Raw genomic sequence first — 27,303 nt, forward strand, 5'->3', positions numbered from 1 at the left:
AGGTTCATCAATATAGCAAGCGTATCATCATCACATGGTGTTTGTGTAGAGTAATTATACCCATAAACAGTTACATCATCTGTCTACGATGCTGGCCAAACCGCCCGGAAACCTATTCCTTCCTGACAGCGGCCCTCATTTTTCCAACTTGCGTGCCCGGCCAGTTATAAGCCGCAAAGCCCTGTCCCTTGCCACCGACCTTCGCACTCGGCAGACCCAGCAGCGCCCTCTGGCGCTCCGACAACTTGGCCTTGACCTCCTCACCTAGATTGGCCTGGTAATTCTCAATTTGCCGCACGAAGAACCTGCAAAACGACTGCAGGATAACCGGCCGCGCCTCGTTGGTCGTATTGACTCCCGTCGAGTGCCAGGTTCTGCTGTCGAGGAGCACGCAGGAGCCTGCTGGTGCTGCGACGGGAATTGATGTGCCCTTTTGTGGTATGTATATATCAGCTTTTATTTCATTTTCTTTTTATTTTTTCACCATCCCAAACTCGACACGACACAAGCACAAAAAACAGAAGAAGAAGAAAAGATAACCACTTACGATTTGATTCATATCAGCCGGCAAAACATTCATCACATGACTTCCTGGATACACCCGCGTGGCACCCTTCTCATCGGAAACATGAGTCAGATACCACATGGCGTTGAGCACATAGGCATGCGCGGTTGTGTCGGGCGTCATGACCATCTGGTCGCGGTGCATGTATATGCCCGACGTGCCGGGCTGCGCGATATTGGCCGACATGGTGAAAAGGCTGAAGTTGCCGCCCAAGAACCACGGCATGATTGCGTCGATGAGGGGGTGGTTGAGCAAGTCGAGGAACTCGTCGCCTTTGTTGGGGAGGTTCCTGTTATCGGTCGCCTCACATCAGCCTCTGCGCTCTAGCTCAGAAAAGGGGGGGTTTAAACAAAAGGGGACAACTGACCAAACCCTTTGATTCGGCTGATCACCCGCCTTCTTATGCGCGTTATCCAAATGCCCGACCCCGACCAACCTTTCCGCCTCAGCCTGCTCCTCTACCGCCGTCCGAATAATCTGCACCTGCTCGGCGCTTAGCGCATTCGCACAGATGGCATAACCCCATTTCGTCAGATCGCGCTTCAGCTGCGCCACATCTTCCGTCGGCTGAGGCAGCAGCGTCTCGCGGTCAACGGTCATGCAGAGCCCCGGAACGCCGGCGGGTGCGAAACAGGAGGGTATGGCGCCAAGGGTGGGCGGCGTGGCTCGCTTCCCGAAGGCGTGTTGGCAGTGCAAGCGGCCCTCGATTGCGTCAAGGACGTACTCTGGCAGGATGGTTATTGATTTGTGGACGGTAGAGGGGACGGTGGTCGAGAGGACGGGCGGCACGGCCGTTGCGTCGATGGTGAGGGGCTGATGCGGGAGGGTGTCGGAGCCGAGCCGAAGGACGATTGTGTCGTTCAGGTGAGAAAAGTTCTGGGCCGGGTCAGTCGACGTTGTCGGTGGGGGGGGGGGGGGGGGGGGGGTATGGTCAGACCACAGAATATTCATATGGCGGCGATCCAACCCCGCTGCGGACTAAATGGCCAGTCGAGGAATCCGGCATTTTCGACGTACACCTAGCACTGAAAAAATTTTTGGGCCGGGCCATTCCCTTTTTCGGGGGGGGGGGGGGGGGGGTGGTCATGATCACGTACGGAGAGATTATCCTGGATCCAGCGCCGGACCCGGGCCACATTCTCGTGGAAGCGGGCTAGAGGGTCAATATGCGAGGCTTGATAGGGTTTTCCGGCGAAGTCCAGGCCCGGGGTTGCTGGTGAGGCTGGGGGCGGGAGGCTGTAGGACATTTTGGCGGTGGTGAGAAGATGGAAATGTTGGCACGATGGGGTTGGACACAAGGCCAGTGTTTGCCGAGCTGTCTCTGTTAATGATGCCGAGGAATATGCCATGACCGTCATGTAGGCTTGATAAAGGCGGGACTCGGGCTCAACCACGGACTGGACCGATAGTGGGTTGACCCCGTACGATTACTCTTGATCTACATGCAACATGAGTTCTGTCGTTAACCAAGTCTTCAGGCCCAGATCATCATACCTGCTACACTAGACGTATGCAACAAAAGGATATTGCATCAAGTCAGTGGACTATCAAAGAGTATCCCCACGCAGCGTTTTCAAACTACATGACCGGGATACCGAAAGGAGAACACAAGCCCCCCCCCCCCCCATCACTTACACTCCCCACTCACTTTTCTCTACACAGGGATCCCCAGCACAAAGTCCATCACCTTTCTGACATCCCCCATCTTCCTCGGTACTTCGTGCTCGCCATCAAACTCCACCAACCTGGCGCCTTTGTAATGAGTCGCGTACGTTCTTCTCGACTGCGGCAGATTCTCGACATCCTGACGCCCATGCAAATGCAGCGTCGGCAACTGCACCACAACCCCCTCCTCGCCGCGTCCTTCCTGCTCGCAAATATCCCGCATGTACCCATTCGCGACGGCACTGTAGCCGGGGCAGAGCAGCACTCCGAACTTGACGTCGGGTAGCCACGTCACCCGCCCGACCTGCCGCTGCCACAGGAGCATGGTCGATGCCACCGCGCCCTGGGAGAAGCCCAGTACTCCAGCAATCCTGACACCGGGGTTGTTACTCGTGTAGGTCTCGACGCTCTTGTGCACCGACTCATTAAATATGGCAACTTCAGAGGCAGCGTCGTCATGGACGGGCCTGAACCAGCTGTAGAACGGGTCCATGCCCGCAAAGAACGGAAGTACGCCAGGCCCGGGCGTGGCCATGTGCGGTGCGCAAGCATAGAGGAAGTCGTACTCGTGGGCTAGGGCGGCGCGCAGGGCCGAGGTCTGGAAGCGGAAAATGTCGTGGGAAGCCCCGCCGCCGTGCATGCAGAGGATGGCTTTGGATGGTTTTTTAGAGAGGCCCATTGTGAAGGACGAAGAGGATGAAATAAACGTTTCCTGCGAGGGTGGTTTTCCGGCTTTGTGTAATGGTTTACATGGCGATGGATTGTGTATGATGGAGCTTGTGGGACCCGGACTAATATACTGTGGTTTGAGGGATATGAATGTACGGAGAATCCGGCGCTTGGTTGAAGGACTGGTGGGGTTCTTACATGATAGATGCATACAAGTCGATAGATCATCAAGGCAAGAACACATGCACAAATACATACTACGCAGTATAACCTCAGATCCTGGCCCTCACCGCCTCTACTTGGTATAAAACGAAGAAATCGTATTACTCCGTTCCTCCGTCCAGCCAGCCCATCTCCGGCCCCAACCACATCCAACCTTCTCCTCATCGTCCTCAGCACATGTTCGTCGCCGAAAAAGATGACCAGCCCGTTTACACCAACCACCACCCAGCCCGGTCTAGTCGTCGACGATGACGACAACGTCATCGTCCGCCGTGACTGCCCCTTCCCCTCTCTGCCGCCAGACCAAGTCCTCGTTCGTGTGCACGCCGTCGGCGTCAACCCCAGCGACACCAAGATGCGCGGGCCGTTCGCTCTTCCCCACGCAATCCTTGGCGCCGACTTTGCAGGCGAGGTCGTCGCCATCGGGGCCGACGTGACCGACGTGCGGATAGGCGACCGCGTATGCGGCGCGCAGAACGAGCTCTTCAAGGCGAGTCCAGAGCGCGGGGCATTTGCTGGCTACAACGTGACTCGCGGCCGCATGTGGATGAAGATCCCTGACGCGTGGAGTTACGAAGCGGCCGCGAGCTTGCCCGTTGGGCTTTGCACTGCCGGTCTGGCGCTGAAGCTGCTGGGGTTGCCGCTACCAGATCAGCCGGTAGACAAAGCCGCGCATGTGCTGGTTTACGGCGGGAGTACTGCGACGGCCACGATTGCCATCCAGCTCTTGAAGCTGTAAGTCTCTGGGACATGTAGCATTTGACGTGAGGTCTGAGCTGTGCTGACGGCAATGATTGGGGGAGCAGGTCTGGGCTGATTCCTATCGCCGTGTGCTCGCCCAAGAACTTTGCGCTGGCGAGGAGTAACGGTGCCGAAGAGGTTTTTGACCGGCATGACAAGGAATGTGCGCAGAAGATTGTGAGTTTTTCAAGAGTTTTTGTTTGGTTTTTTTCCTTCTCCTTTTTTCCTTTTTCAATCATCCTCTCTCGCTACCAGTCGCCAGTGATGCTTCACCCACATGGGATAAACAAGACTCACATCCCGCTAACAGACGCTATGAAAACAGAAATCCTACACGAAAAACAATCTGAAATACGCCCTCGACTGCATCACCAGCGTCGAGTCGACCATTCTGTGCTTCGCGGCCATCGGGCGGGCGGGCGGCAAATACGTCTCACTGGACCCCTGGCAGGAGCACGCGGCCACGCGCAAGGTCGTCAAGTGCGACTTCACCGTCGGGCCGAGGGTGTTTGGCGAGGGATGTACGTGGCCTGCCCCGTACGGGAGTGAGCCGGACGAGGAACTGGGAGACTTCGGGGTGAAGCTGTGGGACGTGGCGAGGGGGCTGGTTGCTGAGGGAAAGCTCAAGAACCACCCCCTCAGAGTACTGGATGGTGGGTTCGAGGCGATTATGGCGGGGATGGAGCTGATTCGTGACAAGAAGTTATCTGGCGAGAAGATCGTAGTGCGGATGTAGGTATATGTGGACTGCTGACACAAGTACGGGTATTCGGTCAAACGTGATTTAATAGTATACGGCCGTATCGAACCACTTTGAGGAAATGAATCTACTACTACAGCCACGCAGTGGACCCACCCACAAACCTCATTATACTCCAGTTCCATAGTACAGAGTAGGGGTTCATATTCAGTTATTTGAAAATTACTAATCACAAGGTGATCTCAAATTCTATCTAAATTCAATAAAAAGAATCATATTTCTCTAGAATAATACATCAAGAGATAGGGGCTAGTTGTAGTGATATAATAAAGTTGATAAAAGTAGTTAGGTACGGCTATGTACTAAATCACCTACGGCTAAATACTCGTACTCTACTAATACAAGAAGAGGCTGCGCGGGTCGACAGTGGCAGTCTGATGAAGACTTTGTTTTGGTCGTGCGCTAGGGTACCGCTACCCAGCATGTCCCTGTTAGACCACGACTTGGATTATGGTCCCGAGGTTTCTCGCGGACCGGACCGGGGTGTGTGCCTTAAGGGTGTGTGGGGTGGTTTTGGGACGAACAATAGTTCCAGCGTGTTGGGCCTGTGTGGGCGCTAATGCAACGTACATGGTATGAGATCCATGTAAGCCTTACACATGTCTGTCAACGCCACGCAGGGGGTTGTCTGTGCGTGTTGGTTGATCTCATGGCTTTGAGATGAGGACATGCGGTTATCACCCCACCTTCAATCCTACGCAAAGTGGAAAAGGCGGCTCTTCCAAGCGATCTGCTGGTTTCATTTTGCCGGCCGAAAGCAAAAGCTATCCTAGTTGCCGGCCGAAAGTAAAAATCCCTCATGGTGGAGTCACACGCTTTCCATCTCCACCCCCCCCCCCCCCCCCCCCCCAGTCCCACGCAAAGTGAATAAAGCCGCTTCCAAGCAATGTGCCCGATTTCTTTCTGCCGGCAGTGAGTAAGCTGTAAAACATGGCATCACAACAATCTGGTGGCAAGGAGGACGGATACGTGGCCCCGAGAGACTCTAGCACGGAGGAGAATGCCAGGTTGATTCAATCCGAAACCGAGCCGGCTCCTGCGCCGAGGCAGGGTAGGCTACGGAGGCTTGGCCCAACGTTCCTGCTGTCGCTGTCGAATCTCATCACACTGTCAGCCTTGGTGTTGCTGCTCGTATCACACCATGATACGATGTCGTGCGTGCCGGATAGGCATCCGCACTGGATTGCACCTGAGAGTGAGTTCGGCTTTGCCGAAGGATGTGTGTGTGTGTGTGTGCGTGTCGTATATGTTTGCTAAATGCTTACAGTCCCGGTCACCAAGATCCTTGAGGCCAACGATGTCTATACTCGTCCGCCGGACGAGGACGAGCTGAAGGCTTGGAGCCACCTCATGCCTTGTAAGGAGCCTCCCCCAATCTTGGAAAATGCTGCATGTCTGACTCCAAACAGTGGGCAGAGGCCTTGTCATGGTCGACAAAACCGGCCTTCCCGGCATGCCTGGCCTGAACCTGTCCTCTCCCCGCGGCACATCAGGCTGGACCGGGATCGCGCACCAACTACACTGTCTTGTAAGCTTCCTCGAACTATGCACATATAATCATCAACCAACAGAATAAAAAACACAGTACTCAACCAAACACGCCTTCTATGACCTCTACTATAACCGCACCGGCGACAAGACAGAGCCACTTTTCGGCGTCGGCTGGCAGCTCGAGCACCTCAACCACTGCTGGGACTACGTTCGACAGACCATCATGTGCAACCCTGATTTAACAGTCGAGTGGCGGGGTGAGTACGAGGGGACAGGTTGGGGGTATCAACGGCAGTGCAAAGACTGGGGCCCGGTTTATGACTGGCTCGAGAAGCACCGGATTACGAACGATCGCGGCATTTTGGCGCTTGGGTACGAGAGAAGGCCGTTGGATACTAGCGTTGTGCCGGGGGTTTGGTCGAGTAAGGATCTGGAAGACATTGATGTTTAGCAGCTTCAATGTGCTGTGGCTTCAAGAGCAGTGCGGCCGATAGGACGGACAAAGTATTTATGTTTATATGTGTAAATACATACATATATATAATCTACTGGTATTGCAAACTCGACCCCTCACAAGCCCAATCTACGCTATGGGCAGGCCGTCATCCATTTACTTCATAAATGCGGCAAACTTCTCCCGACTATCTTGCCCCTTGTTCAACCTCGCATAGGCCGCCTCGATTTCGGCCTTGTACTCCTCCTCCGCCCGCGTCCGCAGCACAAGCTGCTTCATGCCCAACGGCAACGGCCGCCCCTCCACAGTCACCATGACCGTCTCCACCGGAATCCGGATCTCCTTGACGACCTGACGGTTCAACGGCTCGATGACTGTTTCCCAGACCTCCCTTGCGACGTCCCCTTGGTTCCGTCCACGCACCGCATCTTCGTACATGTCTAGAATCACAAATGGCGCCGGTCGTCCGGCACCCCCGACGAACGAGACCCGGACGCCGAGGTGTCTTGCAATCGGCGTCTCGAACTCGGCCGCGTCGAAGGAGACCCCGCCGAAAAGCTTAACGGAGTCGTCGGCCCGCGCAAAGAACTCCCACCGCATCTCCCCGTCACAGTCGACCGGCCGCCACAGCTCCTTGGTGTCAATCGTATCGGCATGCTCAAACATTCTCACGTTCCAGAAGGCACACATGTCCTCCCTGGCCTCGCCCTCTGGCCGATCAATAAACATGCGGTGCACATCGCCATCCTCGGTCGCGCTCGTCGGCAGCTCCGACTTGCTAATCGGGACGAGCCGCACATGCGCCTCGGGGATGAAGTCGAACGTGTGCCAGAACTTCTTGTCCCGCGGCAGGAACGAGAACCGCCCGCCGGTTTCGGTGGCGCCGATGACGGACCCCAGGCGCGTGTGTTGCACCAGCGCGTCGCCGACGGTCTTGTCCAGCCGCGCGCCGAGGTACGTGACGAAGTCGAGGGCCTGGAGCGTCGGGCGGGTGGTGGCGTCGTTAAACAGCTCGGCAACGGTAAAAGGCGTCGCCACGAGCCCTTCCACCAAGTTGAGCTCGGTGAGCTTGTCGAACACGGCGGGCGGCAGACCCACCGCGTCGGGCGGGGGCAGCACGCAGCAGGTGTTCGCAAAGACGCCGAAAGCGTTGGTCAGAATGAGCCCCGAGTTCCATCGCATCGGGCAGGCCAATATCAAGCTCCTGCCGTAGAGTTCCTCGGACCCAATAGCCCTCGGCCAGTTCCGCTTGGACAGCTGCGGCGACGCGCAGGCCGCTGCCCAGAAGCCGTTGTTCATGTAAATGGGCTTGGGCGGGCCGGTTGTCCCGGAGGTGTGGATGATGAGGATTTCTTCCCACTTGTGCTCCTCGTAGGTCTTGGTGTATGGGTACGGCGGGGTATCCTCGGCGGCGAGACACCACTCCAGCGATGGGAAGGCGTGTTGCGCGACGCCGGTTTCTTCCAGACCGAACGGGGTTTGGGCGGCAATCTCATCCTCGGTGTACAGCCATGCTTTGCAGCTGGATTCGGCCAGGAGGCCGTGCAGCGCACCTTTCATGAGGCGGCCGTCAGGGGTGAGCAGCTATTTCCTCCGACACGTCAGCGTATCCGAAGCAATAATACTACAGCCTGAGAAAGAGAGATGACGCACCTTACGGTTCGACTTGTTCAGGGCAGCAAAAACAAACGCATAGCGGATGTCGTTGGCCCCGAAGTACGACACGGTAGCATTGTCGGCCGACTTGCCGAGCGTCTCATCCAGCCAGTGTGCAATCTTATTGATGCCGTCGTTGTACTGCTTCCAGGTGATGGAGCGGTAGCCGTTCGTCTCCCAGTTGTCGCACGGGACGCGCGCGAAGATGCCGGTGGGGGTTAGGCGAGCTTTCTCTTCGATTTTGCGGACGAAGAGCTTTTCCTTTTTGAATGCCATGTCGACGAGATGTGAGAGATAGGCTAGCGGGTTTTGGACAGGTGGTTTGAAAGCGTCGTGAGGGGACCAGAATGACAAAAGAGTTGATGTTCTGGCGGTCCCGTCCCGAGTATGCACGACTACACCCGTATCACCCACGCGCACTAGTCATGAACTAAAAACCTTATCCCATGCGCCCGTCACCGACAGTCCTCGGAAACAAATAAAACCCAGGATAGACACTCCTCCCCCCGCAAGCACCAAGATCCAGCAGCCCAAGCCCTACGCATCGTCTGACTCAAAGCCACAAGAAAAAGAAAATGCAAACGGCAACAACCCCACCCCTGAACCCGCGCCTCTGGGCCGGCGGGATAGACCAGTACCTCGCCGACAACGATATCACCTGCGCCTCCGCAGCCCCGATAGACGCCGGCACATCCTGCTACATTTGGCGACTGGACAGCCTTTCGCACCCCGGCCATACGCCCACCGAGCCGGCCGTGCTGAAGTGCGCCGACAGCACCCCCAAGTTCAGCAACGACGCCGTCTCCCCCGCCCGGCTGTCAACCGAGGTCCGGGCGCTGACGTGCCGCGCCGTGGCGGAAGCGTCGCGGGCGGAGCCGAGCGTGCGGGTGCCGAGGGTGTTAAGAGTCACAGAGAACGGGTTCATCATGTCATGGGCAGGGGAAGTGAACCTCCTTGACGCATTCCGGAGCGATCCTAAGCTGGACGTTGCGGATATCGGCGCGCGGATTGGGAAATGGCTGGGCTGTCTGCAAGTTGCGGGCGTCGACTCGGGGGCACCCGGTTTTGAGCCTGTCAACCCGGAGCTGGGACGGTTTTACAACCCCGGCGGATTCATGGATAAGCTAGTTCAGTCCGTGGTGACGGATGGCAAGGAGAGCGACAGGATTCTGGCCGCGCTGCGCGGGACGGAGACGGTGCGCACGCTGACGGCGTGGGATTTCCGGCCGATGAACGCCCTACTCCGCTTCTCGGGCGGCTCCAACAACAACAACAACAACAACAACAGACCGGACATCTACATCGTGGATTGGGAGCTCGCGCAGTTCGGCGAAGCAGCCGGGGATGTGGGCATGTGGTGCGTTGAAGCGATGGTGCTGGAGGGCAAGCACGGCGGCGACAGGGGCTTGCTGCGGTCGTTTTTGCAAGCGTATAAACAGCACGCTGCGGGCATTGTGGACGAGACGTTTGTGTGCAAGCTCGCGATGGTCGTCGGCGTGATGCTGGTGTACTTCATGCGCATCGCGCCGCGGCTCTGGGGTAGTACGGAGGAGGAGGTGGGCAGCTGGAGGGGGCTCGCGGTGGAGTTTCTGAGGGCGGGCGCGGAGAGGGATTTGGGGTGGCTGAGGGAGAGTTTGATTGGAATTGTTATGTGACTCCGGGGTCTGGCAAGATCTTGGTTTGGTGGATGGGGTTTGATGGTGTTATTGCTGGGCTTGTGTGTTAGTTTGCCGGGCTAGGACTACCCTATAGACACACGCAAGTTGAGTCATATACTTGGACATGGTACTTTTGTCGAGATATGATGTTGCAAAGAATTTGTGTCCCTTCCCGGGCTGGCCCGGCGCATGATTCTACTTGCAGAGCGTGCCTTTTCCAAGTTTGTTCTCGCCGGACTTGTCATTCCATACGAGACCCCCTCACGACGCAGAGACTTGCGCGTACGCCGTTGCACGGTTATGCTGTTTGCAGTTATGCTTGGAAAAGGAAGCCGTGCGAAAATAAGACACCCGCTATAGCGGCAAACAGCAGCAGCTCCTTGTATTACATTACGGGACAGCAGGGCGCGCGACGAGATATGAAACCCTAGTTCTAGTATAACTAGTTACACCAATAAATAGCGAAAGGGGGTGCAGGATTCTAATTCGCCATCCTGGGCCTGTATTTATCCTATAAAGTAGTGTACTATATGGGCTTAATGACCGACTACATAACACTTATAAGATGTCCATCTAGTATTACAAATACGTACGAGAAAGATACGCTCTTAAACTTTCGGCTTAGCCAAACTCTAAGATTATCTAGCTGCAATTGGCAATATTTTAAGCTTATACAGTACATAGTTAAAAGTTTGTTTGCAGTAATCAGCACAACCGACCAGAAATTACTAGATTTAGATAATCAGCTATTATGTAATGTAATGCATGAATAGGCCTATAACAAGAGTTGGTCTGGTAAATAGAAAGATAGAATACCCTTCTCTAGAACATTATAATAACTCTTTGAAAAGTATTTATTCTTACCTTATTCTCTCTTTCTATAATGTTACGGTCGGATAGGGCAACTAACTGTAGCACAAAGCAAAAGCTTTAGTAATAATACGCCTGAATTATTAATCCCTATTCCAGTCTATCTAGTTACTAGATCGTAACATATATATGCTAAGAGTAATTATTAGTTTCACCAGGTTAGTAATACGGTTAACTGTAGGTATTAATAGGCAGTAACAAATAATAGGGGTAAATACTAGTTCTGAATTATGCGTCTAAGGAAAAGAAACTATTGTGGGATTGCGCGGCGAATCTACCGCGTAATATCCCTATGAATCCAGTAGATCTACAGTAAATTAGCTGTAGTTATTCCAGCTGTTTAGCGTTAATCTATACTGCTAATATCTAGGCGATAGTTAATATTATAACACTAGTAACCTTCTAAAGTGCTATAAATTATCCTATTTTCTAGTTATTTATAAAGGGCTTAAAAACGTAATAAAAACAAAAGGCTAAAAAGTATTTAATACTTTTTTATATATATAACCTGTTATATATATAAAACCTATCTATTTATTTATATCTCTAATTAACTGCTATTAATTAACTACTCTAGCGCTTTATTAGGTAATACCTTTATAAATCTATCTGCTAGGTTATCCTCCTCTTATATCTATTAGATCTTATAGATCTTATGTTACTTATATAACTAGTAAAGCACTATAATATTAATTATAAGTTACTTCTCTTTAGTAGTACTAAGCTTTATAAGGTACTTATAGAGGGAGTATAAGTTAGTATAAAAGATTATTAGGATTTATAGTAACTTAAGGTAGTTAGTAATTATAATAAGTGTAATACTAATTATATAGGTAATATTAGCGCTAGTAACTATACTATAGACTTTAGAGGCTAGTATACTATATATAACTTTTTTACACTTTATTAAGCTAAAGTAGATAATATTACTAGTAAGTGTAAATTTCTTATTATTAGTAGTAGGTTATATAGTACTACTTTTATTAGTAAGTATAATAATAAAACTAAGTTATAATATAAAATTATAGTTATTTATAAATAAGCTATTAATAAATATAAAGAGCTTTATAGTTATAAGGTTAATTAGCTAAAAAAGCAGGCTGTAGTTAAGATAACTTATTTACTACTTAATCTAGCAGTTAAGAGCCTTAATCTCCTCCTTTATAGGCTTTTAGTGTTATATAGTAACTAAATAGTTAAAGTAAGCCTTAGGTTAGTAGATTAACGTAATATATACCCTATAGGCCCTTTACTAGATAAAATCTTACTTAGTAGTAAGTAAATTTATATTAACAGGCTAGAGCTTCTTACCTTAATCTTTTTAGTAAAAATTTATTTTACTATTATAGCTAAGGGAAAGCATACTACTATTAAAGGTAATAAAATTATTAATAGTTAATAGTTACTTAGGCTTTATAGTAAAAGTTACTTTCTTAAGCTCCTTCTCTTTATAGGTAGAGAATTTATTATCTATAAGGCTAATTATATTATCTATTTATATACTAATAAGGCTAAAATCCTTATTATTAGCTAATAAAATAAGTAGGTAGGGGTTAAAGGTTAATAAATCTATCTAAAGATTCTCTCTATAGTAGTAGTTATATATAGCCTACTAGTAGGTGCCTGCCTTAGTAATACTATAAAGTAGCTTTATTACCTTTATAATAGAGTTACTAGGGTAAAGATAGTAAATTTATATAGGAAGTCTTATAAGAATAACGTAGTTAAGTAGTGTTATAGATTAGGTATACGCCTAGGTAATATTATATAACTAGAGGTAAAATCTATATTATAAAAGTAATAAAGTAAGGGTAAGGATTAGTTACTAGGCTATTTATTAGATTATAAGTAACTATATAAGAATTATCTCCTTACTATTATTAGTATAACCTTAGATAACTAACTATAATTTCTTATATAGTTACTTATTTTTTCCTTTAACCTTATATACTATATATAACTTAAAGATCTATATATTATTATATATTTTCTTATTATAGGTAATAATATAAAATACACTATAGTTAATAAGGGCTTTTACCTCTACCTTATTAGATTCTTTAAAGGGCCTACTAGGCGTAGTAATAATACCTTTTTCTTATAGTTTAATAGTAAGTATATAGTTAGCTTCCTCCTTTATAGTAAGGTATATATTAAAGACATTAATAGTAAGGTATATCTTATAAAAGAAGTTAGTAATTAGGTTCTTCTACAGGCAGCTACAGCCTTATTATAGGGGCAGCCTGTTATTAATAATAATAGTATTACGTACTTCCTCTATAGATTTACTAGCTATTATAGGCTCTCCTTCTTATGCTTATATAGGATTATTACCTTCTTTAGCTGTTACAGGCAGTAGTGCCTATAAGCCTTCTTCTTACGCTATATAGTATAGCTTTACTATAGTAATATAAAAATTACATAGGCTATAAGGTAATTTAATAGTATAGGTAGTACTATTATTAGTAAGTAGGTAAAATAGGCCTTACTAGCTATCTTTCTTATACTATATATAAATAAGTAATTAAAGGAGTAGCGCTATAGTATTTATTATATTTAGGCTATTATATATTACTAGTATATTACGTACTTATCTCTTTATATAGATTTACTACATTATATTTATAGCCTTTTTTACTACTTTAGTGCGCTATGTAGTAGAAAGGGTAGGTAGTAAATTATTTATAATATAGGGGTATACCCTAAAAATAAGTAGAGTTAGTATAAGGCTATTAGGGCTAGTGGTATTATTAATAGCTTTAATAGCTAATTAAAGGGTAACTTTAGGCTTATAATTACTATCTATATAGATAATCTTATATATATAGTAAAGGGTAGTATAGTATTACTTAACCTTACTAATAGATTAATAGGCCTTAATAAGCACTTTATTAACCTTAATAGATAACATATAGGCAGCGTGTTTAAATTTAGCTATATAAAAATTTAGGCTAGTGTTAGTAGTAATCTAATTAGGTAGGCTAAGGTATATATTAATTTAATATATCTATAGTGCCTCCTAAGTGTATTCTATAGTAATTAAATATAAGAATCTTACTATATTAAACGCTATAGCTAAGTTAACTATATAAAGTATAGGCTTATTACTTTCTAAATATATTATGTTAATAATAATTTTATAGTTAAATTTATAGTTATTATGTAGTGTAAACTTAAAGTAACTAGGCGCCTTTACGTTAAGTTAGTAGTAATAGTAGTATTTATTAATCTCTTTAAGCGCAGTAAGGGAGGTTAATTTACCTGCTTGTTTAAGTAGCTTATAAAGGTAATTTACTAATAGGTAACTAAATTAGTAGTAAATTTAGCGTAATTTACTATCTATAAGGTGCTGCTCTGTAATAGTACTTTTAGGTAGTTCTAAAAGTATCTATATATAGCCTTATTTTTAGGTAATAGGTATAATAATCTTGTCCTTAATAAGCTAGTTAGTAAGGTTATTAAATTTTACGCTATAGTAATCTATATCCTATAGGTAAAAAAGAAATAGTATATTACTTATTATTATATAAAAAACTAGATTACTAATTAGTATAGGTATATAGATTACACTAAGGGATTTATAGTAATCCCTACTACTAAAGTAAATTATTACTTTACTAGTATAGGTAGTATCTAATAGGATCCTCTTACTAAGGTGTTTCTTAAGTATAAGGTACTATTATTAGCTAGCTATAGATACTTTAGCTACGCTAGTGTTAGGTATAATACCTTAAAATGTTAACGTAGAGTAGTAGTTATTAAATATAAAAATATTACTACTTTTTATAGTTAGATTAAGTAGTGCCTCTTTATATAGATTTTTATAGGTAATAGTATAAAAAGTTACCTAGTTATATAACTTTTTATAAGTAGATAGGCTGTTAATTAACTACTTACTAAAGTATATAGTAGATATAAAAAACGTAGTAGATTTATAGTTTTTACTATCTAATAGGTAAGTTTTACTATCTTTACTTACTTTTTTAAAATAAATTAGCTTATTACCTTTATAGTTAATAAGAAAGTAACTAAAGGTAGCCTATAAAGCCTATGTAAAGTAGGTGCTTTTATACTATATAAAGGAGGCTTATTATTCTTCCTTAGTGTACTTAGTTAACTAATAGCCTAATTTACTATAAATAAAGCACTTCTTAGATAAATTACTATTAGGTAGTGCTTTACTACTAGCTAACTATAAAGGGCCTTATAAATAGCCTTACTGTCTCTAGGGGTCTGCCTTATAGTTACGCTAGCTGTTATACTTATAGTTAACTTAGTATTAGTTATTACTATAATTATTATTAATAAAGTATTATAACTATAGCTTATAGTAGAGAAGTAAATTTACTATACTACTATATAATTATATATAAAGGCTACTAAAGGTAGTAGGTAGATTAAGGATAGTAATAAAGTATTTAGGCACGCTATAGCAGTAAGTAAGTAATTACTTATAATAATCTTTATTATATAAGGTGCTATTATAGGTAGTTATTTATACTAACTAGGTAATTTATATAATAAGTGCCTTAAGTACTTTAAGCTTGCTTTTACTAGCGTTTTCCTTAGTAATTAAATTAAAAGAGGTATAGTAAAGCTTAGCTAGGTGTAAAAGGTGTACTTTATTACCTTTAAAGCGTTATTTAAGCTTTACTATTATTACGTTAAAATTATTAGAATAACTAAGTAATAAGGTAGTATAATACTTATATAGCTCCCCTTTAAGTATTACTATTACTACTACACTATAGTGGTTTTATAGTATGCCTATATAGACGTAAAGGTTATAAAAAAACAGTAACTTTAAGTTAATAGTTTTATATAGGCTACTACTATATATTAAACCTAGGTTATTTATATAGAACTTTATTAAGTCTGTTAATTACCTTAGCGTTAGGCTACTTTACTTACTTATTATAGTAGTAGTTACGCTAGGCGTTACTATAGTTAAAAAACGCAGCTAGACTTAGGCTTTATATATTATTACTATTATCTAGGGTTTCTATAGTAATAAGGCTAGAGGAGGTGTAAATAATAGATTATTATATAAGGTTACCTTAGTAATTACTAGTAATTTATAAGTAACTACCTACTTAGTTACTTTAGCTATAAGTATAGCCTTAACAGGTAACACTACTATATTAGTAATATCTTTATAAAAATTAGTATTTATTAGCTACTTCTTAAACCCTTTAGTTTTATAAGTAATAGTAGCTATTATCTCCTTATTCTATATAACTTACTTATTATTATAAGTAGCCTTATAAAGTTATAACATAACTATTAAATTCTTTAATTAGTTAATTTATACTTCTTAACTAGTAAGGTAGTTATATAACTCCTTAGTTACTTTATATAGTAACGCTATAAAGTCCTTAGTTAACTAATCTTTAAAGTTAAATTACACTTTCTCTTAGAGGATACTATATAAGTAGTTATAGTATTTATACTTAGAGATATAGAACGTAGTAATAGTAGTAAGCGTATTCTTTCTCTTAGTAGCTATAAGATCTTATAGTAACTTAGTAATATAGTCCTTCTGCTATTAGTTAGTAAGGATAAACTCTTCTAGCCCTTCTAGCACTTAGTATTTACTTATAATTACCTCTACTTACTTAGCTGTATTAAGCAGTAGTATATACTTAGGGTAAATTACCCTAGGCTGCCTAGTAGCGTTATTACCTTACACGTTACTTACGCCTTCTTTACCTTAGTAGCTTATCTTAGTTACTTACTTATAATTACCCTCTATTAGCCTAACTACTTTTTAGTTATAGGCGTTTCTCTTAACTACTGTTAAAGGGTGTATATATCTGTTAGGGGATTTACTACTAGTAGTATAAGTAATTATAAAGACTTATAGTTAAATAAAAACTTAAAAAGGGAAGGCTTATAATAGGCTTATAGATAATAAAAGCTATTACGTTAGTAACGTAAAATAACTTAAAGAAAAAAAATAAGAAAAAATATTTAAAAAGAAAAAGTTAGTAAGCTTTATAGGCTTATAATAAAAAAAAAGTAAAAAGTAAATAGTTACTAATTAATAATAGGTTAGTATATAAAGTAAGGTGTTTTTTATAGTTAAGAGTGCCTTTTATAAAGTAATAAGGCTTATATATATAGACGTAAATTACTAGGCCTTTACTAACTACAGGAGGTTAGGTATTATTATCTTAGTAATTAACTTATAAGGGCGTGTAGCATAACAGCGTTATAAGGGTATTTATAGTAACGTTTTTTAGTAGGGCCTACTCTAGGCCTCTATAAGTAGTTAATAACGTTATTACCTTTTCTTATAATACCTTACTAATCTATAGTATTTTTAGTAGTAGTTATAGTAAAGTTAACTACTAATTAGTGTTAGTTTTACTAGGTTAGTAATATAGTTAACTATACGTATTAATAGGCAGTAATAAATAATAGGGGTAAATACTAGTTCTAAATTATACGTCTAAGGAAAAGAAACTATTGTAGGATTGCGCGGCGAATCCACTGCGTAATATCCCTATGAATCCGGTGGATCCACGGCGAATCGGCCGTAGTTATTCCGGCTGTTTGGCGTTAATCCATACCGCTGATATCTAGGCGATAGTTAACATCGCAACAGTAATAGATTATATTAAGTTATCTCTATAGAAACTATAATCTTAAGATCCTTAGTATAAATAGTAATAATAACATTCTTTTTATAAAACTTTTTATAATTGTATTATTATACCTATACTACTCTATTTAGAAAGCTCTCTTACAGGACTGGCAGCCGGGCTGCTCTAGTGGTGGTTGCACTGCGGCCGTGCCCTCCTGCGTACATACTACTGCGGCATGTAGGCAAAAGGATATAGAATTCTAAGACTAGAAAGTCTTAAAACAACCACACTTGATAAGCAGGTGCCTATCCGGCCACCTGATATAGGCCGTGACAAATAAATATATAATAATAGTTTTACTTTGCTGTTAATGTTAAGGAGAATAATAAGTTACTAAACGGATATTAGATGATAGCTCTTAATTATAGTTTTAATTGCTACTTATTTCTAGACTAAATTGATATTATTACGAAGTCATATTGAGGAGGAAGAAACTGATGAAGATGAGTACTCCCATAGAGTAATACTGTTGTGATGGGTTGCGTGAATTAATCACATCATTGATACCTACAGCAGCGAATAAGAGGGATGATATTAGTGGGGTTGTCTTAACGCTGTAAACAGACTTTTGACTATGCACTGTCATTACTTCCTATCTCCTTGAGTGCGAATGGATCTCACACAACCCAAACATGGGTCTCTGTAAATAATCACTAACAGCTATTGGACAGTTAGCCTGGATTGTTGTAGTCTTATTGGTCTGAGGTTGTGTGAGGTCCATTCGCACTCAATGAGATAGTCGCTTTTCCAACGGTCCATTATTTACCACGCAGCAACTTCCTGGTGTTAATGTCGGAACCAGTGTTCCATTCTAACACGACCTACGGGGCAAAGGTGTATTATCCCTAGAAGCTTTGGGTCTTCTCGACTTTGCCAATTTCCCGCACCACGTCTCTGCACATTCCTTCGTGCACGATGGGTCATGACCCTTGTCGTGGTGTGCATCACAATGTCATTTCCTACAATCCTTCCCTATTGTCTATTTAACAAAACTCTATCCCACGCCCTACCATCTCCCCTTCATCCCGTCGTTTTCTTTTCCTATCGCCTCTTGACTTGCCCCTGTCCACACCTCCGGGCCACATCAGCGATGACGCGGCAGGTCCCTGTAGGTGCTTCTCTGGAGCCCCCGACCCTGAAGATATTCGATAACTCGACGGACTCCCCGGGATATACGGAGCCGAGCTCGATGGAACCAAAAGAGTCAGTCGCTACAGCGCCAGCAAAAGGGCTCCGCTTCTGGGCCATCATCATCGCCCTGGCTGCCAGCAAACTTATGCTGGCCCTCGAAACCACCATTGTGACTACTGCCCTGCCGACCATTGTGTACGCCCTCGATATGGGGTCGAGCTATATGTGGGTTTCCAGCGGGGCTGCGCTAGCAAGGTCCGTCTCTTTCTCTTTCTCTCTCTCTCTCTCTCTCTCTCGCGCGCGCTCCTTACCCTTTCTTTACTGTCCCTTTGACTGACGCCCCCCCTCCCCTGCACAGCGCAGCAATGACCCCACCTCTAGGCCAGCTATCCGACCTCTTTGGCCGCCGCTACCCCACTTGCCTATGCGTGCTCCTCTTTATCACCGGCGGGATAATCTCCGGCGCGGCAACCTCCGGCTCGCAGCTTATCGCCGGACGCCTAGTCCAAGGCCTCGGCTCAGGCGGCGTTAATGTCATGTCGGCCATCGTGGTTTCCGACCTCGTCCCAGTCCGGCATCGGGGCAAGTACACTGCCGTCATGCTGGCCGCTTATCTGCTGGGCGCTGCGAGCGGCCCGTTGCTTGGGGGCGTGCTGGCCCAGTCCGGCGCTTGGAGGTGGGTGTTTTGGCTGCCCGTGCCGGTTGGGCTGGTGAGCTTTGTGGTCTTGGCTGTTTGTCTGAACGGTAGGGTCGGGGACACGAACTCGAGCCGCCGCGAGCGCTTCCGGTCCGTGGATTATGGCGGTAACGCCGTGCTGACGGCCGCGACCGGCGCCATCTCGTACGCTGTCACCTACGGCGGATCCGAATACCCCTGGCATGATGCCCGGATCGTCGCGGCGGTCGCCGCCGGGGTGCTGGGACTGGGACTTTTTTTGCTCCTGGAGCGACATCTCGCGCGCAGTAACACGGTCAAGCCGGTCATGCCTCTCCGCCTGCTAACCCACCGAGTAGGGGCTACCGTGGCGGCCGGGGGGTTCGTCAGCAGCCTGCTTAGCAACTGGGCCAGCTTTCTGCTGCCGACCTACTTCCAGGGCGTGCGCATGTTGACGCCATCCCGGGCCGGCGTGCTCATGCTGCCCATGGTTGCCGTCGCCGTCCCTGCAAGCATTGCCTCCGTCATCTTGGTTAGTAAGATCGGGCGGTACAAGATGCTTCACGTGTCCGGATTCGCGGGGTTGTGCATCGCGTGCGGGCTGTTTAGCATTCTGGATGAAGCTTCGGGAGACGCAGAGTGTATAGCGATGAATGTTCTGTTCTCGCTCGCGCTGGGCATGGTGATTAATACGTTATTACCGGCCTTTCAAGGCGCGGTGGCGGAGAGCGACCAGGCGGTCGCCACGAGTACCTTCACATTCGTGCAGAGCCTGGCGAATATCTGGGGTGTGACGATCCCGGCCGCCATATTCAATAGCAGGTTTGAAGCCCTTGCGCATAGGGTATCGGACGAGCAGGTCAGGGCGCAGTTGGGCGGCGGGAGGGCGTATGGGTTCGCGACACGGTCGTTCTTGGAAGGTCTGCAAGGCACGGCGAGGGGTGAGGTTGTGCAAGTGTTTGGGAAAGTGGTTAGCTGCGTTTGGTATGCCGCGTCCGGCGTCGCTGGTGTTGCGGCCTTGTTGGCGTGTGGGGAGGGGGAGGTTGTCTTGAGAGACAAGTTGGAGACGGAGTTTGGGCTGGAGAACCGTGGTGAGGTTGATGTTCATAAATCAGCCTCCAAGTAGCCAGCGTGTTTAGTCAGAGTAACGAAGGATACCAAACACCGCGTAAATACATGTAATCTCCCGGCCAATTCGACACATCATCATCGATATAATTACACCATTCCACTATGAGCTACCTATCCTCCAGCGGAATTCTCTCCCCTTCCCCTCTCAGCAAGCCCCAGTTGTTTGACGTCCGCCTCTCTAGCACCCAATCCGTCAGCGCATCCCAGTCCTTGCACTGGTGCTCATACCCCCAGCCCGTCTCGACCTTTTCGTTCCACCGATGCCACTCCAGCGTCACATCCGCCGCGCACATGATGTTCTGCCGCAGGTAGTCCCAGCAGTGGTTCAGGTGCTCCTTGTTCCAACCCGGATCGGTGGGGAGCTCGCGGCTCTGGTGCGGGTTGTTGATGCGGTCAAGGACGTCGTAGTAGCTGCGCATTGTGCTGTACTGCTTGTCTGTCAGCGGTTTTGATCTCGGGATGATGGCAGGGCGGAAGCACGGGTGCTCCCTGGAATGCGTACGAGGCAGTGCAACTGATGATATACCGACGGCAGCGCGATGTGCTCGGGCAGCGACTGGTTCAGGCCCGGCATGTCGGGGAGGGCTGTCTTGTTGCGCATGTGCACCCAGCCGCGGCCCTCTGTTTTCTTTCCGTTAGACAACAACCTTACATTCCTTTTCATGTCTCCAAGGCAAGGGTGTGCACTCAACAACACTGACTTGGCAAAAGTGAGTTCCACGCAGCGATGCTCTCATTATTCGGCTCCTGCCCGAACACCGGCTCGCTCCTGAAGATTTTCTTCACGGGAACTGTTTCATTCTGTTACCATCACATCACAATACTACACAAAAACAACTTGATCAAAGCAAATGCGCAACCTACTTTGCGGAGGGAACCAATCCGGCTGTGACGGATACACCACCGTGGTCGGCACGGGCTGTGGTGTCAGCACGGCATAGAACAGCGCACACAAAGTGGCGATGTTGGAGAGCGCCAGAAATATCAGAGCCCAGCGAATGCGTGGTGACGCGCCGGCTAGATGGCTGGATGTGACGCCGTCGAGCAGGCCGAATTTCTCGTCGTAGTCAGAGGATGAGCGCGCGGTGTTGTCCTCGCGGGAGGGCATTACTGAAGACTTTGGCATTGTGGATATGGGAATGTAGGATGATGAAGGACAGGAGATGGCGGGGGGCTACAGCAGGTTGCGCAGCAGATTCTTGGAGTAGTGATCAGTGGCGGAGACTTGGGGAGAGGCTGAGTCGGGAGAATTCGCCGCGAGCATGAGCGGTGTCTCCTCCTGCTCAGCGTTCCAGAGTCCCGATCGCCATGACTCGGAGGTCTGTGGGTATCGTCGAGATGAGTAACATCTAGGAGCTGTGGGGTCACTCTCGTGAATCCCTTGTGGAGGAGGAGAAGGGGGGGTGCTAACCACCGTTCAAGGAATAAAGGCCCATGAAGTTCCTGCAGCAGTAAGGTCCCGCAGCCATTGGGTGTGCGTGATGGGAGTCTGGTGTTTGGCGGTGTGCACTCGCTCCACTTAGGAGGGAAATCTCGTTTGCAGGTAATATCCCTTTTCAGATAGAAAAACCATCTAATCATGCACGCGTTCACCGGTAGAGGTGCGTGTTTTTCCAATATTTGTCTAGAGCGTTTGGCGAAGGGATATTGGCAAGACACCCCCCGGGGCTATTGTATCTGAGATACGGAGTATACATGACCCAGTAGCGAGCGTATCTACTTACCACGAAATATGCGTATATCTGACATCAATGCATTAATGCAATTACGCCTAGGTACGCTGCCAACTGACGTCGCAAATCCGCAAATCCCACGCTCAGTGACCAATATGCTCATTTTGCTTCCTAGCAAACTCCTCCAAGAACCGCTCTGCATCATCCTTCCCCGTTCCGATGCCCTGCTCTCTCGCCCATTGCTGGTAATCCGCCCTCTGCGAGAACTCCTCAAAGTCCACCACTCCCTCGGCGTTCGCGAGGATGAACCTGCCGTGCTCATCGGCAAAGTGACCTGTTTGTGTCAGCTGTGTTCTTCAACACCAAGTACAGACCTGGGTCTGTTTTTTACCGTATATGGGGTGCTTCATTTTTGAAACTGACGGCATGGTCTCAGAGTGCGTCATGGAATGCTCATTCCCCCAGCTCATCAAGCTCTCCCAATCCACGCAGGACCGCTGCACGCCGTCCCATTTCAGGACTGGGACGTGGTCGTCCACTGTCCAGTGCAGGAGTACCGGTGTCATGTCGGCTTGGCACTTGGCCGAGGACAGGAGGTGGTGAAGGCAGTGTGCTTTGGCAATGGTTAGCATCCTCAACAACTGTTAATTAACAAAAAGCATACCAAGGTGGCTCTTTTGTTTACTCTGCTGCTTCTCGGTGATGTTTGGGAAGTAGTAGTCCACGTGCATGGTCTGGTAGATATAGTTCTGCCAAGCGGGATATTAGCACACAACGTAGGAGATGAGAGAGTTGACGTACGATACAGTGCAGATTGTGCACCACGGCGATGCCGCCGACGCTGGGCAGGTCAGTCTATTTTCTTTAATTTCTCTGCATCATCAACGTGCGTAGACTTACAAGCCGCCCTTGCCGTCATCGAAAGGTATGGCGTCCGAGCTGGGACCTAGCCTCTGTGATTCGGAATCGGGGAGTCGGCTCGAGAACGCTGTGCATCAAGTCAATGTGTGTAACCTGCAGAGAGGGAAGGTGGAAGAGTCAACTCAATAGCAGCTTGCGCCAGTTCGCGTCGAGCTCGGCGCTTGGGCTGCCGAGGAAGGAGTCGGAGTGGTGTGGCGTGGCTGGGTTGAAGGACATGGGTTTGTACCCGATTTTGTCCTATTACTTTCTGTCAGAGACACCATCAAAGATGTCGAAGATATCAGAAGCCAACTTACCCACAAGTGAACCGTATCATTTGCCGCAAATCGTGGACAGTAGGGCTTGTGAATGAACTCCTGCGCATAATACAGCACCGCCGCCGTGTAGGCACCTAGCCCCAGGGCCACAGCCAAGACCTCTAAAACACAAATGAAAAGAGATTTTTTCTTTAGCGGGACACATTCTTCCCGGTTGGCCAGAGAGACATTGTCCAGATCGTCGTCCCGGGACGTCGAAAGTCGGTGATACTCGGTTGAAGGCATTGTTTGCAGTGGCAGTCGTTAGCACAGCGGGAATAAGAAGAGGGTACAGGTCTGATCTGAAATGCACCTGACGACGAACTTTTGGCAAACAGTTGGAAAAGCTGGAGGGGGTGGTGCTGGCGTGAAATGACTATGTTCGCTCCCATTGTGGACTCGGATCAAACCCTGTCAAAGTGACAGAATCCATGCATGCTTCTATGCGAGTCATGGACATAGCCCATCCAGAATGGTCTGACTGTACTAAACAGGCCAACCTCTCATTTCCACCTTGTCCTAGCTCTGTAAGACTTATTAGGATAGCATTAGGCCCGCAAGCCTGTGGTGGTCCCATCTACTCTTTAGTACGGATAAGACACTTTTTTCCGCTCACTCATATATGCATATTCCGCTGCTTACTCTAGCTAATGCTTTATATAAATATCCAACAGTCATAATGAGTGTTAAAGACATCTCACATCTGAGCAGCCGCTGCGGTGTAAGCCAACCACTACGGCAACTGTACCTCTGCATCTGTCACTGAGAAATCGAGGGAGAAAAGCAGTTCAAGACAGGTTCTGTATAGTTGTAATCCCCCCCTTGCTCCGAGACGGCCCATTTACCAGTGTCAGCCCCAGCAATGGCCTCGCCTGTAGAAGAGCCATGCTTTTCACCAACAGAAAGCCCTCCCTGCGAAGAACATGGACAACTCTTGTTCGAGCCCGAAGAGCCTTACGAACTGAATCCGCCCGAACGACTATCCACACCCGGCCTACTCCTCCTAACATGTCCGAGCCTCGGGCTCCAAGTCTGCTGGTTCCTACTGCAGTCCAGCGGCACGGTCCGTCACCCATTTCTCCCGATCGTCACAGTCACTAACAACAGACCAGCCCTACCTCCACTCCCTAGGCATGACCTCCTCCTCCATATCCCTAGCCTGGGCACTAGGCCCCATCTTCGGGGCTTTCGTCCAGCCCATAATCGGTCAGCTGAGTGACGAGCTTCATCACCCGCGCGGCCGCCGGAAACCCGCTATCATCGCCGGTGCGCTTATTACTGTCATCTTCGCCCTGATTATGGCTTGCGCCTCCGAGCTCACCACGCCCTTCACCAAAGCCCAGGCCGTAAACCCCTGGCAGCCGCGTGCGCTAGCCGTCGCCTGCCTGGTGGTTATTCTATTGGCGTTAACCGCCTACTCCGTCGGCGTGCGCGCCATCGTCGTCGACACTTGCCCGCCGTCTCAACAACCTGCCGCTGCCGCCTGGTCCATGCGCTGGAACGTTCTTGGATCCACCGTGCTTTCTATCGCGGGCTTCGTTTTCACCACACAGCCCCCAGGGACAGACCCCGTGGTCGCGTTCCGCACGCTGGTGTGCGTCGCAGCTATCTGCTCCGCCGCCACCGTCGGACTGGTATGCTGGTTCGTGCCGCGGGATGCCACGCCGCCTCCCCGACACTTCGGGTCTGGCATCTGGCGAGTCTGCGCCATGTGTCTGCCGGGTGAACTGGCGCGGCGGTGGGGGCGGCTGCCGCCGTTGACGGGGAGGGTGTGCAGCGTGCAGTTTGTTGCATGGTTCGGGTGGTTTCCGGTGTTGTATTATATGTCTACGTAGGTGATGCCCACCCTGGCTTGCTCGCATCTCTGTAGATGAACTAACAAGACCTTTAGGTATGCTTACGAAACAGGTCATTACCCAATGCCACCTCTATATACCCCGTTCCGATCTAAACTAACGTTTCCCAGCACTATTTGAACTCCTTGAAACCCCCAGCCTCGAAGCCTCTTCCCCAGAAGCCAGCGCAAAACCCTATCCTCTATACGCATCCCTCTCTTTTTCCATAGGAACCCTCTCGTCCACTCTCGTCCTGACCCTCCTCTCCCAAACCTCCGCCATCCTCCGCACCCGTAACCTCCCGCGCCTCTGGTTGCTGTCCCAACTGCTCGCAACTACCTCCCTCCTCCTCACAATCCCCTTCCAAACCTCCACGGCATCCCTCATCCTCATCTCCTTCATCGGCGTGACCCAAGCTGTGACGATGTGGGTCCCGTTCGCACTGGTCAATACCGAACTTGCTGAGGTGCGAACCGGCGTGGCAGGCGTCCAGGGGCTGCACAATATGGCCATTTCGCTTCCGCAAGTTGCCAGCGCGCTGATTTGCGCGGTATTGCTGGCGGGGTTGGACTTGCTTGGGGTTGAGCGGGATGCGGTATGGTTGCTAAGGCTGGCAGCGGCGCCGTTTGCGTGGTCGGCGTGGTTGATTTGGCGGCTAGGTAGGGCCCTAGAGTGAGGGTTAGCTAGGTCTTTAGTAGATTTATAGGTTATTGTTGGTTATCACAAGAAGGGATATCCCAAGTCATATATAATGTAAGTAGGATTGTACCGTAGTTGTTGCTGGTTTTTCTATACTTTTAGGCACCTACTTGTGGCATCCCCTTGTTACTATCCCTTAGGCTGCAAGGTGACCCAGCCTAACTACCTTAATAGACTATTATAAAGAAAAGTATAAAGATATTATCTTTTTAAGTAATCTAGTTAACTTATAAAAAAGTAAACTTATTAGTATATATATTTAAATACTAAAGTAGTTTTAAGATATATATTATACTATTAGTAGTAAAACTAAAGTAAATTTAACTTTATAAGATATTCTAGCCTTTAGTATTTTTCTTGATAATAAGTATAGTATTAATACTACTTTTCCTTTAGAATGTTTTAAAAGCTTTAACTTACTAGCTTTAAAAGGCTTAAGAAAGACTAATAAAAATAAAAAAGTTATTTAAAAATACATAATATATTATACCTAGTAAGAAGGTAAAAAGGGCTATAACTACTTACTATATTAGTAATAGCTAAGCTATCTTCAATAGTCTAGCTAGATTTAAAGCTTTAGTAAGTAGCCTATATAGGCCTTCTTTATATATATACTAAAGCTACTAAAAGAAGTATGTAGATTAAGTAAAGACTTATATCTTAAAGCTAGTTAAGATTAGTTTTATTAAAATAGTTATTATCTTTTAGCTTTAGCTAGTAAATTAAACTATTACCTTATTAATAATAAGATTAAAGCTAGCTATATAAAAGAAGTCTTTAGTTACTTGAATATAAGCTAGCTATTAGTTAACCTTTTAGTATATAATTAGTATTTAGGCCTTACTTTAGCATAATAGCCCTTAGGTAAAGATCTTAAAAGATTAAATATCTAAAGCTAAGTATAAAGCTATTAGAAGTAGTCTTAAGTTAGAAAGTATATAAATAGGTATAATAAGTTTTTACTATACTACTAAGTTACTAATCTCTTAATACTTAAGGTTTAAAGTATATATATATATAAATTAAAATACTTTTAAAGAGATATATCTTATAAGTATAGGTATTAATACGTAATACTATAGGTATTTAGATAGACTATATACTAAGCTACACTTAGGCTATAGATTACGCTACACTCTAGCCTAAGCGTGCGCTATTACGTTATTTATACCTTAGGCAAAATAATAGCTATACTATAGGCTACTATATAGCTAACACTAAGGCTAAAACTATAGCCTAGTATATAGCCTAGAAATAGCTATAAGTATAAATAAGTGTTAAGATATATTAATTATATATATATATAGCTATAGATAAAGTTCTTCTAGTTTAGAAAAGGTATTTAATTTTTACTATACTAATTTATACTTAAAATTTTACTTCTAGTAAACTACTTATTATAAGTATATTATATAGTAGTATAACCTAAAGATTATAACCTTTATTATTTCTCTTAACCTAAGGAACACATCTTAATATAAAGTAATCTTTTTAATATAGAGAATCTTCTTAACCTAAAGATAGGTCCCTAACTAAGACTAAAGTTCTTAATATAAACTTAGAG

General features: G+C 46.3%; 10 protein-coding genes across 10 annotated transcripts; 5 read left to right on the plus strand and 5 right to left on the minus strand.

Moving 5' to 3' along the window:
• Window positions 1–112: 112 nt before the first annotated feature.
• On the minus strand, window positions 113–1,571 carry GLRG_11630 (phytanoyl-CoA dioxygenase; the record flags this gene model as incomplete). Its single annotated transcript, XM_008102314.1, has 4 exons — window positions 113–430; window positions 548–854; window positions 933–1,441; window positions 1,533–1,571. The coding sequence occupies 4 exons, from the start codon at window positions 1,569–1,571 to the stop codon at window positions 113–115; spliced, it is 1,173 nt and encodes a 390-aa protein (XP_008100505.1).
• Window positions 1,572–2,219: 648 nt separating this feature from the next.
• On the minus strand, window positions 2,220–2,909 carry GLRG_11631 (oxidoreductase; the record flags this gene model as incomplete). Its single annotated transcript, XM_008102315.1, has 1 exon — window positions 2,220–2,909. The coding sequence occupies one exon, from the start codon at window positions 2,907–2,909 to the stop codon at window positions 2,220–2,222; it is 690 nt and encodes a 229-aa protein (XP_008100506.1).
• A 408-nt stretch (window positions 2,910–3,317) lies between these two features.
• Window positions 3,318–4,598, plus strand: GLRG_11632 (alcohol dehydrogenase GroES-like domain-containing protein; the record flags this gene model as incomplete). The annotated part of the gene is made up of 3 exons (XM_008102316.1): window positions 3,318–3,856; window positions 3,928–4,039; window positions 4,188–4,598. The coding sequence occupies 3 exons, from the start codon at window positions 3,318–3,320 to the stop codon at window positions 4,596–4,598; spliced, it is 1,062 nt and encodes a 353-aa protein (XP_008100507.1).
• Window positions 4,599–5,552: 954 nt separating this feature from the next.
• On the plus strand, window positions 5,553–6,564 carry GLRG_11633 (uncharacterized protein; the record flags this gene model as incomplete). The annotated part of the gene is made up of 4 exons (XM_008102317.1): window positions 5,553–5,817; window positions 5,890–5,979; window positions 6,032–6,150; window positions 6,208–6,564. 4 exons carry the CDS (start codon window positions 5,553–5,555, stop codon window positions 6,562–6,564), a joined length of 831 nt encoding a protein of 276 aa, XP_008100508.1.
• Window positions 6,565–6,723: 159 nt separating this feature from the next.
• GLRG_11634 (uncharacterized protein) lies at window positions 6,724–8,499 on the minus strand (the record flags this gene model as incomplete). Its single annotated transcript, XM_008102318.1, has 2 exons — window positions 6,724–8,151; window positions 8,221–8,499. 2 exons carry the CDS (start codon window positions 8,497–8,499, stop codon window positions 6,724–6,726), a joined length of 1,707 nt encoding a protein of 568 aa, XP_008100509.1.
• A 299-nt stretch (window positions 8,500–8,798) lies between these two features.
• On the plus strand, window positions 8,799–9,878 carry GLRG_11635 (uncharacterized protein; the record flags this gene model as incomplete). The annotated part of the gene is made up of 1 exon (XM_008102319.1): window positions 8,799–9,878. One exon carries the CDS (start codon window positions 8,799–8,801, stop codon window positions 9,876–9,878), a length of 1,080 nt encoding a protein of 359 aa, XP_008100510.1.
• Window positions 9,879–18,488: 8,610 nt separating this feature from the next.
• Window positions 18,489–20,310, plus strand: GLRG_11636 (major facilitator superfamily transporter; the record flags this gene model as incomplete). Its single annotated transcript, XM_008102320.1, has 2 exons — window positions 18,489–18,784; window positions 18,888–20,310. 2 exons carry the CDS (start codon window positions 18,489–18,491, stop codon window positions 20,308–20,310), a joined length of 1,719 nt encoding a protein of 572 aa, XP_008100511.1.
• Window positions 20,311–20,422: 112 nt separating this feature from the next.
• GLRG_11637 (uncharacterized protein) lies at window positions 20,423–21,441 on the minus strand (the record flags this gene model as incomplete). Its single annotated transcript, XM_008102321.1, has 4 exons — window positions 20,423–20,743; window positions 20,818–20,936; window positions 21,017–21,106; window positions 21,180–21,441. 4 exons carry the CDS (start codon window positions 21,439–21,441, stop codon window positions 20,423–20,425), a joined length of 792 nt encoding a protein of 263 aa, XP_008100512.1.
• Window positions 21,442–22,131: 690 nt separating this feature from the next.
• GLRG_11638 (uncharacterized protein) lies at window positions 22,132–23,451 on the minus strand (the record flags this gene model as incomplete). The annotated part of the gene is made up of 7 exons (XM_008102322.1): window positions 22,132–22,322; window positions 22,380–22,601; window positions 22,653–22,737; window positions 22,790–22,829; window positions 22,889–22,976; window positions 23,032–23,146; window positions 23,206–23,451. 7 exons carry the CDS (start codon window positions 23,449–23,451, stop codon window positions 22,132–22,134), a joined length of 987 nt encoding a protein of 328 aa, XP_008100513.1.
• A 616-nt stretch (window positions 23,452–24,067) lies between these two features.
• On the plus strand, window positions 24,068–25,635 carry GLRG_11639 (general alpha-glucoside permease; the record flags this gene model as incomplete). Its single annotated transcript, XM_008102323.1, has 4 exons — window positions 24,068–24,268; window positions 24,318–25,036; window positions 25,097–25,113; window positions 25,172–25,635. Coding segments are annotated over 4 exons (1,401 nt in total), but the record flags the coding sequence as incomplete, so codon positions are not given.
• Window positions 25,636–27,303: the final 1,668 nt, after the last annotated feature.

Source organism: Colletotrichum graminicola (assembly GCF_000149035.1).
Source record: "Colletotrichum graminicola M1.001 genomic scaffold supercont1.97, whole genome shotgun sequence".
Taxonomy (NCBI): domain Eukaryota; kingdom Fungi; phylum Ascomycota; class Sordariomycetes; order Glomerellales; family Glomerellaceae; genus Colletotrichum; species Colletotrichum graminicola.